Raw genomic sequence first — 12,897 nt, 5'->3', positions numbered from 1 at the left:
AATTTGGCAGCTTTCAATGAAAAAAGCCTCCCAACCATCTGTATTTTCTATCATCTATTTGAAATGGCTCTTTTCTTGCAGCCTACCAAAGCAAAACACAATGTAGCAGCCACCTATTCATTGCCTTTTGTGTCAGCCAAATTGCAGGAAGCAATCGAGTGTGTTGTAAGTGATGCCTTGGCGTGTTCCAGTGTAATACTGAACTGCACTCAGTAGCTTGACTTGGGTTTTTCCAAGTTAAGAATCAAAGCTTCAGCTCACTCCTGCCTGGTTTATTGCTGAGCACCAGAGAGAGCATGTTTTGCTTACCATGATTCAAAATATAGAGGAATAAAAGGGCTGAAAAAATAAAGCTTCATAGGAACTCCTGAGTAAAGAAAGGCACTGTTAATGAAAGGGAAATACTTTCTCTTGTCTTCGGAGAAGGTGGAGGCTCAGAGCACACGAGCAGCCTGCAGAGGCAAGCTGCCATCTCTTTCTTTCCTTTGCCAGTTTGAGCAGGAGGCAAAAGGTTCTGCAGCTGTTATGGAAAAGGGTGTGGGGAAGGCTTAGGGACATCAGAAATTAAGCACATTCAGCTGGAAGGGACAGGACATTGTTATGACTTTGAGCATCATCATCTGCATGGAGGATTTTGCTGCCCCTCAGGGAAATTCCCTGCGACAGGGCTTGGGAAGTGGGGAGCACACATTGCCACAGGGCAGCAGCTGCTTCAGGCTGGTCCTCACAAGCCCTGTATGAGCTCTGTGGTGCTCAGGTGAAGAGAAGGAGAAGCTGAAGGTGGAGGTCCTGCTGCCTGGCTCTGTGAAGGTTTCTTCCTGTGCTGCTTCCCTTTCCTCATGCTGTGCTAGCTGGAACTCTGGGCAAGCCAAGCATTAGTAAAGTGTGCAGCACAGGGCTTTCAGATCAGCTGGCATGGGAGCTGGCCTCCTTCTGCTTGTGGCTTCATGGCACCAACCTGAAGTGCCTTATCTTTCCCCTTCTCTCCTGGGGTTCCTGCATCATCCAGAACCTGCTCTGGAGCTGGTCAGGATACTCCCAGCTGGGGAGGCAGCCTCAGGTTTGGAAGGATGAGGCCTAACCTGCCTGGGAGCTGAGGGTGGAGGGCTGCAGGTGCTCTTGGTGGACCCTTTGAACATACCAAGTGCTGCAGGATGTAGCTGATGGTTTGTAATCAGGCAACAGAGTGATCAGCTGGTTTTATCTCTCTGAGCCCTCACTCCCAGCTGGAGGGTGGGATGGTGTCTGCCCCCTCACTTCCCAGGCTTGTGCAGAGTGGTCATTAACCTTAAACTGGGTGAAGCCCCTAGTCACTACAGCACTGAGTGCCACAGAAAAGCCCAGAAGGAAACTGATTCTAGTGCCAAAGGCAGGTTTGAACAAGTAGCATCACATGCTGGGCAGTGAGCAGAGACAGCTTCACATCAAGACAATGAAGTTTCACATACCCTGGCCCTTCTTCATTTCCCAAGCAGCTTTCTTTGGTCTTCCTGAACCTTTCCCTGCTTTGTGCCCAAGGGAGAAAAGAGGTGTCTCTGCATTCTCACCTGGCTCAGGGAGCAGAAAAAGGGCTGCTTTGGCTGCTGGCAGGAGTGACCTTCCTGTGACCACAGCACCCTCTGGAGGGTGGGGGGGGGGTCTTTGGAGCCTCAGGACTACCACAAGAGGGTCTGCAGAAGGTAGGTAGGATGTAAGCCTGTTACTGAGTCCAGATGTTGTTTATACTTTAAATGGGAAAAAACTGTCAGGGTGATAAATTTGGAAAAGTTTGCAGATTGCTTTGAGAACTTGCTATTTAAAAACTTATGAATACCTTTTATTTTTTTCCCCTCCATATTTGTAACATTGCTAAATTTGATGAGTAGATTGAAAAACTGCCATTTCTCTTTCTTAGTTTCAAGCTTGGAAAGGTTTGGACTCTCTCCCTCTTCCCCACACAAAAGCTGTCTCAACCTGAGCAGGCATAAATATTTTTATCAGGCTGAAATAGCTTGGGCTGAAGTTAAAAGCAAGGGAAAAGAGCAGTCTTTGTAATGAGGAATGCTGGAGTGCTGTAGCAGGCAGTGCTACTGGTTTCACCTGTATTATTGAGTCTTTCATATTAGCCAGGAAAGCTGTGTCTGAGACATGTGAGAATGCTCTGCCTGTACCACCCTTGCTGCTGCCAAGGGCAGGCTCCACTGACTTTGGTCACTGAGCAGCATTAACCTTAAGCCTTAACTGAGGTTAATGTTTGCCTTCATTTTCTGGAGTGAGTAATTGCAGTAGCAAAAGGGCAGTTTTGAGCAGCAGAACTTGCACTGGGCTGAAAACAGACATCCCTCTTGCAAATCACTGTGATCTGAAGATCTTGTCACTTCCAGTTTCCAGAGGCTTGCTGAGGGAAGAGGTTGCTGCAAAATGAGCTGGGGTGTCCTAGAATGTCAGTGTGACCTGGAGTGAATTCAACTGAGCCAGCCAGTGATGGACTTGGGGATATCTCGCCTAGCCCTGCTGCTAGTAGAGCTTTGGGACAAGTAACTTGTGGCAGCAATGTGCCATGACCAACTGGGCATGAGAAAGAGGATCCTAAAGAAGCTGACATTTCAGCCTTATGCACCTTAGAAGTAATGTAGTAAAACATTTCATCTGCAGGGACAGTGGTAGAGCAGAGCAGTGATGTCAACCTGGTCAAGACTGCAAGAAGGAGGCACCTGGCCCCTGGCCATGTTATTTTTAAGCTTGGAAGGCACACGTGGTCTGTAAGAGCATAGCACTAAGGAAAGGAACTCGCCAGCATTTCCTGCCCTGCCCCAGCAAACTGATAAAGCCCTTTGCAGTGCAGGGCTACCCCAGTTTATTTTTAAAATGTGCCCGGGTGTGGAGCTCACAGAATAACTGGAACACCCAGATTTGGGCATTAATTCAGCTTTAATTCATTGCCTGATGAATTAAAGAGTTAATGTAAATGTAAAAAAGGACAAGATAGGGCCACAAGCTATTTCCAGAGCAATGTCTGCATAAGAACATTCATCTGTGCCTGTGCCTGGGATCTAAGAAAAGAGTAGCTGGTAAATGTTACTTAGGGAGGGGCATGGAGCATTATCTTGAGCACCGTGTGAATTTTCTTGCTGCTTGGACAATGCATCTCAATCCTGTTCTCTTCCCTTGTTATTCCAGTCCCAGCCCTCTCATAAGCCAAGATAATTGTGTGCTGAAGGATACAGTTCCCATGTACAGTAAATGCTCACATTGAGGAAATCCAGGATCCTGCAATCAAAACCAGCAGTTTGTTGAGCAGTTACGATAACAAGGTCCACTGGGGTGGATCTATCTTTATTGTGTGCCCTGTGGAGGCATAAATGAGATTGCCAGAGATACTTTCCTTCTTGCCCAGGTGCTGGGACAGCAGGATTGCTGTGGCACCAAAACATGCTGGGTTCAAGCCAGGAAGGAGCTATTCCAGGGCGTTGGAATTGCAGCCCTGAGCCCCTGGAGCACAGAGAGTGCCTCACCAACTCTTGGCTCTCTGTGAAACAGCTTAATTCCCACAGCAGAATTACTTAGGAATGAGATTGCTATTTCTGGTCTGATTGATGAAGTATGTTATTGGTTGACTTTATTTCTGTAACAGAAGCTTCTCTCTCAAGTACTTTTGAAGCATTAAAGCAGCTGTGCTAAAATTTCCCAGCTGGAAGAAAAAATATCCCTGCTTGTCCATCTTGTCCTTCTGATCTCCCTGTGCTAGGACTGAGAGGTGATTTTGCTAGAAAGAGGGATTGGTGAGCTTCCAGCATCACAGCAATGGGTGACAAGTTCAGATTGTACTGCCCCAATGGGCATTTGGGCTCTTGATAGTGATGCCAGCCCTCCAGAAACAGAAATGCCAGCTGGGAGGAAGCAGCCCAGGCTTTAGCCTGAGCACCATCTGGTCCAGCCCTCTAGGAGGCCTTGTCACCACCAGGCAGAGACCCTGGCAATGGGACCATGTCCCAGAAAGTTGGGAATTCATTCTGAGCCCCATGACTCAGAGAAAGCTTTATTAAATGTGGGGCTGGAGCAGCAGTAACCACACAAAGCCACTCCAAAACACCATAGTGGTCTCAGTCATGCTGGGGTCTGTGCAAGGGGTGACACACAGGACTGCTGCTGGCACATGGCTAGGATGTGGCTCACAGCCTTGTTGAGGTCACTGCAAATAGGAGTGAGCTGGCTGCACACACAGCTCTTTAGGGGCTGCTTGGGGGAGACGGCTTTGATCAAAGCCATGGTCTTTACTAATGTGTTCCACAGGTCAGTAGTGTAGGTAAGCACCAAAAATAAACAGCCTGATGCTTTTAGAACCACTGGGCTAAAGGAAACCCTTTCCATTTTAGCAGAGTCTCTGCCCTTTTTCTGGGAACTGCAGTCATGAGGCATCCTGGGGGCCAGGAGGATTTACCACAGCCTGATCCTGATGGTGCTGAAAGGCAGGAAGAGCTTTGCCTGTAATGCCTACTTGGAAGCACAAAACTCTGCAGGCTTGTTCCCACCCAGGTGCACCTCAGCAGCAGGGCAGTGAAAGTTGCCCTGATCCAGGCAGGCTGTGTGGGTTCCCAAACATGCTTAACACACAAGGTAGCCAGGACAGAACTGCCTATGCCACTGCCACATCTGAAATATTAGCTTTATGTTGAGGAATAGCAGTGCTCATCTCCAGTCCAGCTTTTATACACCTGGGGAGGTTCTGCCTGCTTCTTTCTTTCCTTTTCTGTCCAGGGAATTTTAAAGGAGAGGCAAAGGAAGGACATGCCCTCCCATACTGCCCAAGAGCATCACAGTGGGTTGACAGCAGGAAGTGCCTTCAGAGTTCTGTGAGTTCTGTTTTTCGAAGTTCATTTAGTAAGAGCTGCTTTCACCCTCACCATCAGCTGATAAAGCCTCTTTGAGAAGTTGGTTGCTAACTTGCAGAGATGGGCACGCACTTAAGTGGTTTCTAGATTTGAGCATTTTTTCCAGGGCTGGAAAGGATGTCAGTGTTCTTACTGCAGTGGGGAGTTTCTTACCTTTTTGCACTGGAGGGATATATTCCACATCATGGTTCATTTCACCTTTCCTTCTCTTCCAGGGAAGGAACTGCCATGCCCGTGGGACTCTTCAGGGTGTGCCTACTGGTGATTACAGCTATTGTCAACCACCCACTCTTCTTCCCCAAGGAGAATGGCACCGTCCCCGAGAGCACAGAAGAAATCATCCAGAAGATGAAGCAGCGGGAGGAGAGCCTGCGGCTGGAGCAGCTGCGCTTGGAGCGGGAAATCGCAGACCAGGAAGCCACACAGAAGGCTCTGGAAAAGGCTGCAGTGGTAGTGGAGGAGAGCAAAGAGGAAAAGGTCCGATGGGATATGTGGACTGCCTTCTCCATGGTCATCTTCCTGCTGATCGAGCTCTGGAGGCAGGATTTCCAGGAAGGGAATTGGCAGGACATAGGAGGAGAAGAAGATGACATGGCAGTCCTGGGGAAAGCATTTAAAGGAGTGGCCTTCCCCAACAAGGCTGTCCTGGCCAGCTTCTATGAGAAGCGTATCCTGGGGACCACTGGAGACATGGCCAGGATGCGGGAGATGGTGGAAGGCTTTGCAGATGACCTGCTGGAGGCCCTGAGGAGTGTTTGTAACCGGGATGCTGACATGGAAGTGGAAGATTGCATGGGTGTGGGGAGCATGTATGAGAACTGGAGAGTGCGTAAACCCTTCGTCTGTGATCTGATAGTGCCTTTTGCCCCCCCAGAGCCTTACTGCTTTCGCTGCCAGACCTGGTGCTCTGGTGACTCTTTTCCCCCAGATGAACAAGGTTATGGCACTATCAAGGTGTGCAGGGCAGATGAGGATACAGCAGGTTGCATCTGTGACAAGACTAAACTAGGGGAAGATATGTTGTGCCTCCTTCATAGCCAGGTCAGTAGTACCAGGACCAGCAGTGAGATGGAAGACCTCCTGTGCTTCAAAAATACTCAATATCTGGATGCTGACCAAGTCATGAAGTGGTTCCAGATTGCCGTCACCAAGGCCTGGAACAGAATCTCCCACAAATATGAATTTGATCTTTCCTTCAGCCTCCTGGACTCACCAGGAGCCCTGAAGATAAAATTTAAATCAGGGAAATCGATTGCCTTCAACCTCACCCCTGTGGTGCAGTATGAGAACTCTGATGTTTACTTCATCTCCCACTTCCCTCGGAGCAGCCTGGCAGCAGACATCTCCTCCAGCACCCACTGGTTTCTCACCTTCGCCGTGTATGAGAGGAGGTTCATCCAGCTGGTCTCCAAAACACTGCCTGCCAATGCCTGCCACGTCAGCTGCCTTCAGATCCTCTCCTTCCTCCATGGGAAGCAATGCAGCCTCACAGGTCCCAGCGGGCTCACCAACTACCACCTGAAGACAGTGCTGCTGCATCTCCTGCAGGCACGTCCCAGTCAGGACTGGGCCCCAGAAAAGCTGGAGGCCCGCCTACAGGACATGCTGAAATTCCTAGAGAAATGTTTGCATGAAAAGAAGCTTTATCACTTCTTTATTGGCAATGGGAATGTACCAGCAGAGCTGGGTTTCCCCATCATATTTCAGAGGGCTGAGCCTCTCAACCTTTTCCGTCCCTTTGTGCTACGCAGGGACATCTACAGGAAGATGGTGGACACGTTCCACGAGATGCTCAGGAACATGTCTGCACTGATAAGTGAGTACACAGTGCACATTCCCCTTGCACACACCAATGGGATCCGTAAGGAGCCCCTTTAACCAAAGCCAAACTCTAAGCACAAGTCCAGAGGACAACTTCCTGAAGCCTCCTGGAGACAACTGACTTTGCCAATAAAGCTTCTTGTCTGGAGCTGAACCAGTCCTGGGCCATGGTTCCTGCTGAAAGGACAAGGCTATGGAAGAAGATAGGGAGAAACTGGAAGATGTGGTGTTGAAGTGTTCCACTGCTGTGCTTGGTTTTATGCAGCTAAGAATATATTTTTTCTATTGTGCCTCAGTCATGCTACAGCAGTGGTGAGCAATATAAGTAATTTATTCAGATGCCTGCAATGCAAATGGGGGTGGGGATGTGATGGTGGCCAAATACTTCATTTCCTTCAGAAGGGGGAGATAAGAACAGAATGGGGGAATCAAAGACAGGATCTTGGGATCAAAGGAGCCCATCTGCTTACAGACAGCAGGAGCTCTTTCACCAATGGGAAGTGCTGGTGTGGAGAGGAGGAGGGTCATGCACAAGATCTGGACTGGATGGAGATCCTTAAATAAAGCACAGCTTTGAAAGGGAACTGTAATTTAAAAAAACTGATTGGACTTGCAGGACAAACTTAAATGGCTTATCCTGTCCTGTCCTTCAAAAACACCTCTGCACATTTTTTCTCCTGTAGGAGGATATATCAGAGCAGGGTCTGTGTCTTCAGACCATTTCATTTGAGTTTTCCATGGTAACATGGAATATTCCTGTCCATTTTGTATGGATCAATGAACAGGAATCTTTTCTACCTTGGATAAAAGAAACATCACTATTGGGTTCTGACATTTTGGGTTGTTTGTTCATTTTCCTTACCTTGGGGCACTAAGGCATGAGAACAGCCTAGAGAGAAGGGAAAAGCAGGGCTTGAACTATATGATCTTTAGACATGCCTCCCAGCCCAAACTATTCTGATTCTATGACTGCTCTAAGTTTTGCTTTCATAAAAGAAGCAGTTCTCCAAAATTATCCTGTAATGAAGCCAATCTCAGAAGTCCAGTAGCAGGACTGAACAATCACCCTCCAAATGAGAGTGACTCTCTGCACATGATTTTAATTGGGCCAAGGCCAGCAGGGAGAAGGAAGGGATAAAAAAGATGCACATGTAGTAGACCTGGGTAGTGCTGCTTGCAGCTACCTTATGATCCACGTTTCATCCCTTCTGTTCCACGTATGCAGGCAAAAGCTACTTTATACATTGTCGTCAATCTTGTTAAAGACTGCTGCTCTGAGGAGCTGCACTAGTAGACTGTAATTTGTTCAGCTGGGAGTGCAAAGGAGGAGAGCTGCTGCAGGCTTTCAGGCCAGGGGAGAACCTTGAGGCATGTGCTAAAAAAAACCAAAACAAACATTGCAGGAATGGAAATGTCTGAAATCCCACAGGAAGCCAGGGGGCTGCCCAGCCCCAGCAAGGTGGCTTTGCTGAAGGAGAGGACTCAGGAGATCCTCACCCTCCTGAGTGTGGGGTCCAAGCCAGGGCCCCAGTGCATAACTGCTTTATGCTGGTCCCAGAAGCCTGGCCTCCAGTGCTAAGGGCTTTTCCTACCATTTTCTCACAGTAGGATTTCCTGCAAAGTTTTACACTAGGGCTTCCCTTAATCCTGTTTACAAGACGGTGGTTGTTCTGTGAGGTAAGACCCATCAGGGATGCTTTTACCATCCCTCCACAGGTCCCTTTTTATCAATCCTCTCTATCACATCAGAGAGAAGATTTTATCCTGTATCACTGCTGGGGACAGCACACAGCATGAAGCTTGTTACCCAGCCTTATCCAGTTGATAAGCAAACTCTCCATAGACATGTCCTCTCTTCCATTTTTCTGGTAATAACTTTTACCACCTCATTGGTGTCTGCTCTTTTCTGTCCCACCACCAGTGAGGGACATTTCACACACAAAGGCAGAGAAAGCTGTAACTGCTGTCTCCATGCCCAGTTTATAAGAAAACACAGATAGTGACAGCTATGCTCAAAGTGCTGACTCCCTTGGCTTTTACTAGCACAGGTAGTTAAGTAGGATCTCTGAACAGAAAGTAAGGGGTAGGTAGGAATGGGGGAGAAGAGGCTGGTGGGTAATGCCGTAGGAAAAAGTCTTGGATCATCAGTGCTTGCTTCAGCATCCTTGGTGATGAGTGCCTGGGAGATTGCCAGGAGAGCAACAGGGCAGGACTAATTGCTAACGCTAATGTTCTGTAAACCCCTGGCTTTCCTCAGTACAGCCAAGAAGGCTTTCCCCAGCAGGAAAGAGAGCAGGAGCAATCTCGGGGGCCATGGCAAGCAGGTAGAGACAAGCAGAAGGACAGGGAGGGTGGGTCAGTACTGGAGCCTGGAGGCTACATGGGAAGCTGTGCAAGTTGTTTGCAAACCCAGGTGATTTGCCATTTTTACCTGCCCAGGTTTACTGCAAAGTGCCTGTAGCAGATCCAGCTTTACATGGACTGCTGGCAGGCAGGTCACGCTGGAGCAGTTGTGGTTGAAGTTACTTCTAGCCCAGCCAGAGAGAAATTAGAATTTCTCTGCCATTTCCTGTCAGGAGTCTAAATTTAGACTGTCCAAAGAACAGAAACAAATTTGTGACCCAGGTCTCTCAGGAAATGACATTCAAAGTTGAAAAATAACTTTTATATAAGGTTGAGCAGGGAGAGCATGAGAAGAAAAGGCTGTTGAACAGAATAAGGTAACTCCCCTATTAAAATGTCAGAACAAAGCTTTGCAACACCAGTTGCAACGGGCTTGTAAACGTGCCCAAACTCGTCTTTACACAGCCGCAAGCACCACTGCTCAGACTCAAAGGGAACCTGAACTGATAAGTGGATTGAATCTTTTGTTCTTTGTTTTCTGTACTTGTATGCCTGTTCTCACTTACACCCAACTGACCCTGAAGTATTCCCATGGGGTTTAGCTGAACAGAAGGTGGAGCTGAATCCAGTAATTTATGGATTTGATTCCAGTGAAAGCAAATTGCTTGGCTTAATTTTCCTACATGCTCATTTTGCCCTGAGCACCTTTAAAGTGATTTGGTCTGTGCATTTAGGCTGTGAGGGGACCCACTCATACCTGTTGGGGGGAAATGTTATCTGTGATTATAAACTGTGCTCTAGTCAGCCTCAGAGTGCAGATCTTCCTTGCAAACCAAAGGTACAGACATGTCCCATCAGAGGAGAGGCTGGTACACAGTGTTTCTTTGGACCACACCTCTGCCATGGTATAGTGGCCATGTGAAGCACATCATTCCTTGGACTTCCTTGTCTCTCCTGGATCAAATCTTTGCCCACCAATTACTAGCCTATTAGTAAAAGCCCATGCTCACATTTCACAAAATAAGGTTTGTAAAACAATTCAGTTCCATCAGCTGCCAGCCAGTAAAAATGTCCTAGCACATTTTAGTGTTGCCCATGGGCAGTTCTACTTTGATTGAAATCTGGGTGGGTAATCATAGGAAGCAGCTTTAAAGGATGGGAGTAGAAGTGAGATTTTGTGGTTTAAAGTGAAAAACGTTCTTTGAAAACCAAACTGCACATGGCACCTGAGTCACAAACATCTCTTTGGCAATGCCTGTATCTCTGTGAGACATCCTAAGGAAAGGTAAAACAGCCTGTCCTCAATACTGTTCTTGCCATTTGCTAAACAGGTGAATTCAACAGATGAACTCCAAGTGCCTTCCACTGGTTTCCAACCACTCCCTGTGCCCTCAACTTGTGGTTTAAATATTTTAGTACAGGCTCTGTCAAAGGAATGGAATTAGTGGTGGGTTGATAGCAGCCACTGATCTACAGCATAGCCTCAGGAGCCATTTGGCTTTAGAAAATGTCTTGGTCTAAGGTTATTATTGCTGTACAGGAGCTGAATGTCTTCTGAGGGGAGGTGTTGGGTATTCACTGTTAAGCAGCCACAGAAAAGAGTTTCTCTCTCAAAGTGTCTCTGTATACAAGTACAACAGGGGGTATAAAGATGTAGTTTAGTAAAATGATCTAAAAATTTATCCAGTATTCAAGCAGCAGGATTTGTTGTTTGTTCACCAGCCATTTTTAATACAAAATCTTTGCAGTGTTTTCTCTGTGGTGAAGAAATGAGACTTTAGGCACCTGTAACAGCTTTGCTGCTGCTCAGTGAGGGGTTGGCTCTCATAGGACCCTACCTGGTAAACAGCTTTATTTATTACCTTTATTTTTTTAGAATTGGGGGGGCGTCTGTGTGTAATATGTTAGCTCAGAAGCAAAACTAGTACAGAGATGAATCTTGGCAATGCAGCCAGGATGGGCAGTAACACCAGAACTCTCCAGACTAGGTCATCCTTGATTGACAGTGCTGTACTTAAACTGCTGCTTCTATAGCAGGACACTTGGATTTGTATAGATCTTCTCATGCAGCTTTATTTATAATAAAGGAAGTCTTGTACAAAATCTAAATGAGCATGAAGTCTCTTATGTTTCTAGTTCCCTGCAAAACGTTTCTACGAGAGCAGAAGGAAGGAGTGGGGATGTTTCCAGTGTGATCCCAGCAACAAGAATCCATGGGAGTCCTGAATCCCTGTAAAATTATTCCAGAATAAACTGCAACTTGAAAAAAAAGTGGGATAGCTATTCCAGAATAGTGCCAGGGATGTCATTCTTCTTGAGAATATGAATCCACAGGAAATCAAAGTAATTATTCTGAATATGTCTGCTCAAAAACAGCCTTTCATGGCAAGCCCCTAAATTATGCTGTTAGATTTTGCCCTTATGGGCTGAACAAGAAATCTCCTGGATTTCCATGTCAGCAAGAGGATTCCTCTTTACCTGCTTATTTTATGGGCATCCACAGCCAAATTCAGCAACCACCCACCACCACTTAGTTCCCTGCTTAACTCCTTTGCCTGGTTTAAGGGAATGACACCTCCTTGTTAATATTCTAATATGCTCTGGTTCTGGAAGCACACCCAGAGCTAGTTATTAATTCATATAATAAAAGTACCACTGTTTCCTTGGCAAAATGTCTTCCAGCCCCACAGAATGCCCTGCACACCTTTAATAACTCTGCCTTCCAGTGCTCACTGGGGCTGAATCAGCACAGAGCTGGTCTGAGAAGCAGCTGGCTTAAGAGCAGCAGCCCAAATCTACTTAGCCAGAAGTTACAATTTCCCAGGATCAACCACACACTGCTGGAAAGGGAATTCAGTAGCCCAGGATCATCATCAGTCTTGGTTTGGGTTATAACTTTGTTATAACGAAATCCAAACCAAACAAAAATAAACCCATCCTGCTTCAAAGCTATCTGACGAGCTCAGCAACATTTTCTTCACTGAGCTCTTGATTTTCTAGAACGCTTTTTTTTCTCTGCCTCAATTTACTGCTTCAGCGTTGCTGTGGAACAGAAAGGGTAACATCTCCAGAATATCCTTTCAGAAGGACAACTGGCAGATTTTTGGACCATAATGTCATGACCATTATTGCAGTATTATCTGTCATAGTGTAAGGAGAGCAGAAAGAGAAAGCCACCCTCTAGAGATTGGTTTTTAGCTTAAAAATTCATCTAATGACTTTTTACCATTCATAGCTGTAAGCGAAAACACAATCTCCTTTATTTCAAGCCAGCAGAAATGCAGGTGCTTTTTAAAAAAAATAGAAAAAGCAATCTCAGATGATATGGTGACTCACAAGCATGCTAACATGCATTTGGTAAGGCACCAGTAGAAATCAAACTGGTAACACTGGTCTCAGAATGGAATATGCTCAGGATTTGCCCACATACTGAGCATGTTCCATCCACTCTGCTCAACTGCATTATGGTTTGTTGCTTGCAGGGCTAAAATCTGACACAGATCTATCCCCAAGTGCCACTGGCACAGGATCAGATTTTAACTTATATTTAACAGATTATATTTGTTTGGGAAAAGGATCTCTCAAGGTGTTGGATCATTGGGTTCAACCAAACGTGAGCTGTTGCATCCCTTCCAAGTAAAATTCCAGGCACTCCTGTCTTTTTCTGAAATGGTAAATTCCTTATGGCAACATACACTAGGTTATTTTTAGCCAGTCTCCTATGCAGTTGGTGTGTTCACACATATGGGCCAGGGGGAGAGAGGCCTATGCTTTCATCTCCTTCCAAGCAGCTTCTGAATCCATCAAACAACTTTCATTCAATTGGATACAGCTCAGAAAAACCTCTGATAATCTTTAATCG

The 12,897-nt window shown here is 46.5% G+C and overlaps 1 protein-coding gene across 5 annotated transcripts in view; it reads left to right on the top strand.

Annotated features, from left to right (window-relative positions):
• The window catches only part of ITPRIP (inositol 1,4,5-trisphosphate receptor interacting protein), a 31,762-nt gene extending 20,618 nt beyond the window's left edge, over positions 1 to 11,144 (top strand). For 4 of the 5 annotated variants that reach the window (XM_056494918.1, XM_056494920.1, XM_056494917.1 and 1 more), the window contains exon 3: positions 5,087 to 11,144. In XM_056494918.1, the coding sequence (XP_056350893.1) occupies positions 5,100 to 6,749 (1,650 nt within the window). In that variant the 5' untranslated portion in view covers positions 5,087 to 5,099 and the 3' untranslated portion in view covers positions 6,750 to 11,144. The remainder of the gene's footprint in view (positions 1 to 5,086) is intronic. The other variant, XR_008840830.1, reaches the window with a different exon arrangement.
• The last annotated feature ends 1,753 nt before the right edge of the window (positions 11,145 to 12,897 follow it).

The sequence above is a fragment of the Oenanthe melanoleuca genome, chromosome 6 (genome assembly GCF_029582105.1).
Source record: "Oenanthe melanoleuca isolate GR-GAL-2019-014 chromosome 6, OMel1.0, whole genome shotgun sequence".
NCBI classification, from domain to species: Eukaryota; Metazoa; Chordata; class Aves; order Passeriformes; family Muscicapidae; genus Oenanthe; species Oenanthe melanoleuca.
The sequence above is the reverse complement of the archived record's forward strand: the minus strand, read 5'-3'. Positions and strand labels throughout refer to the sequence as shown.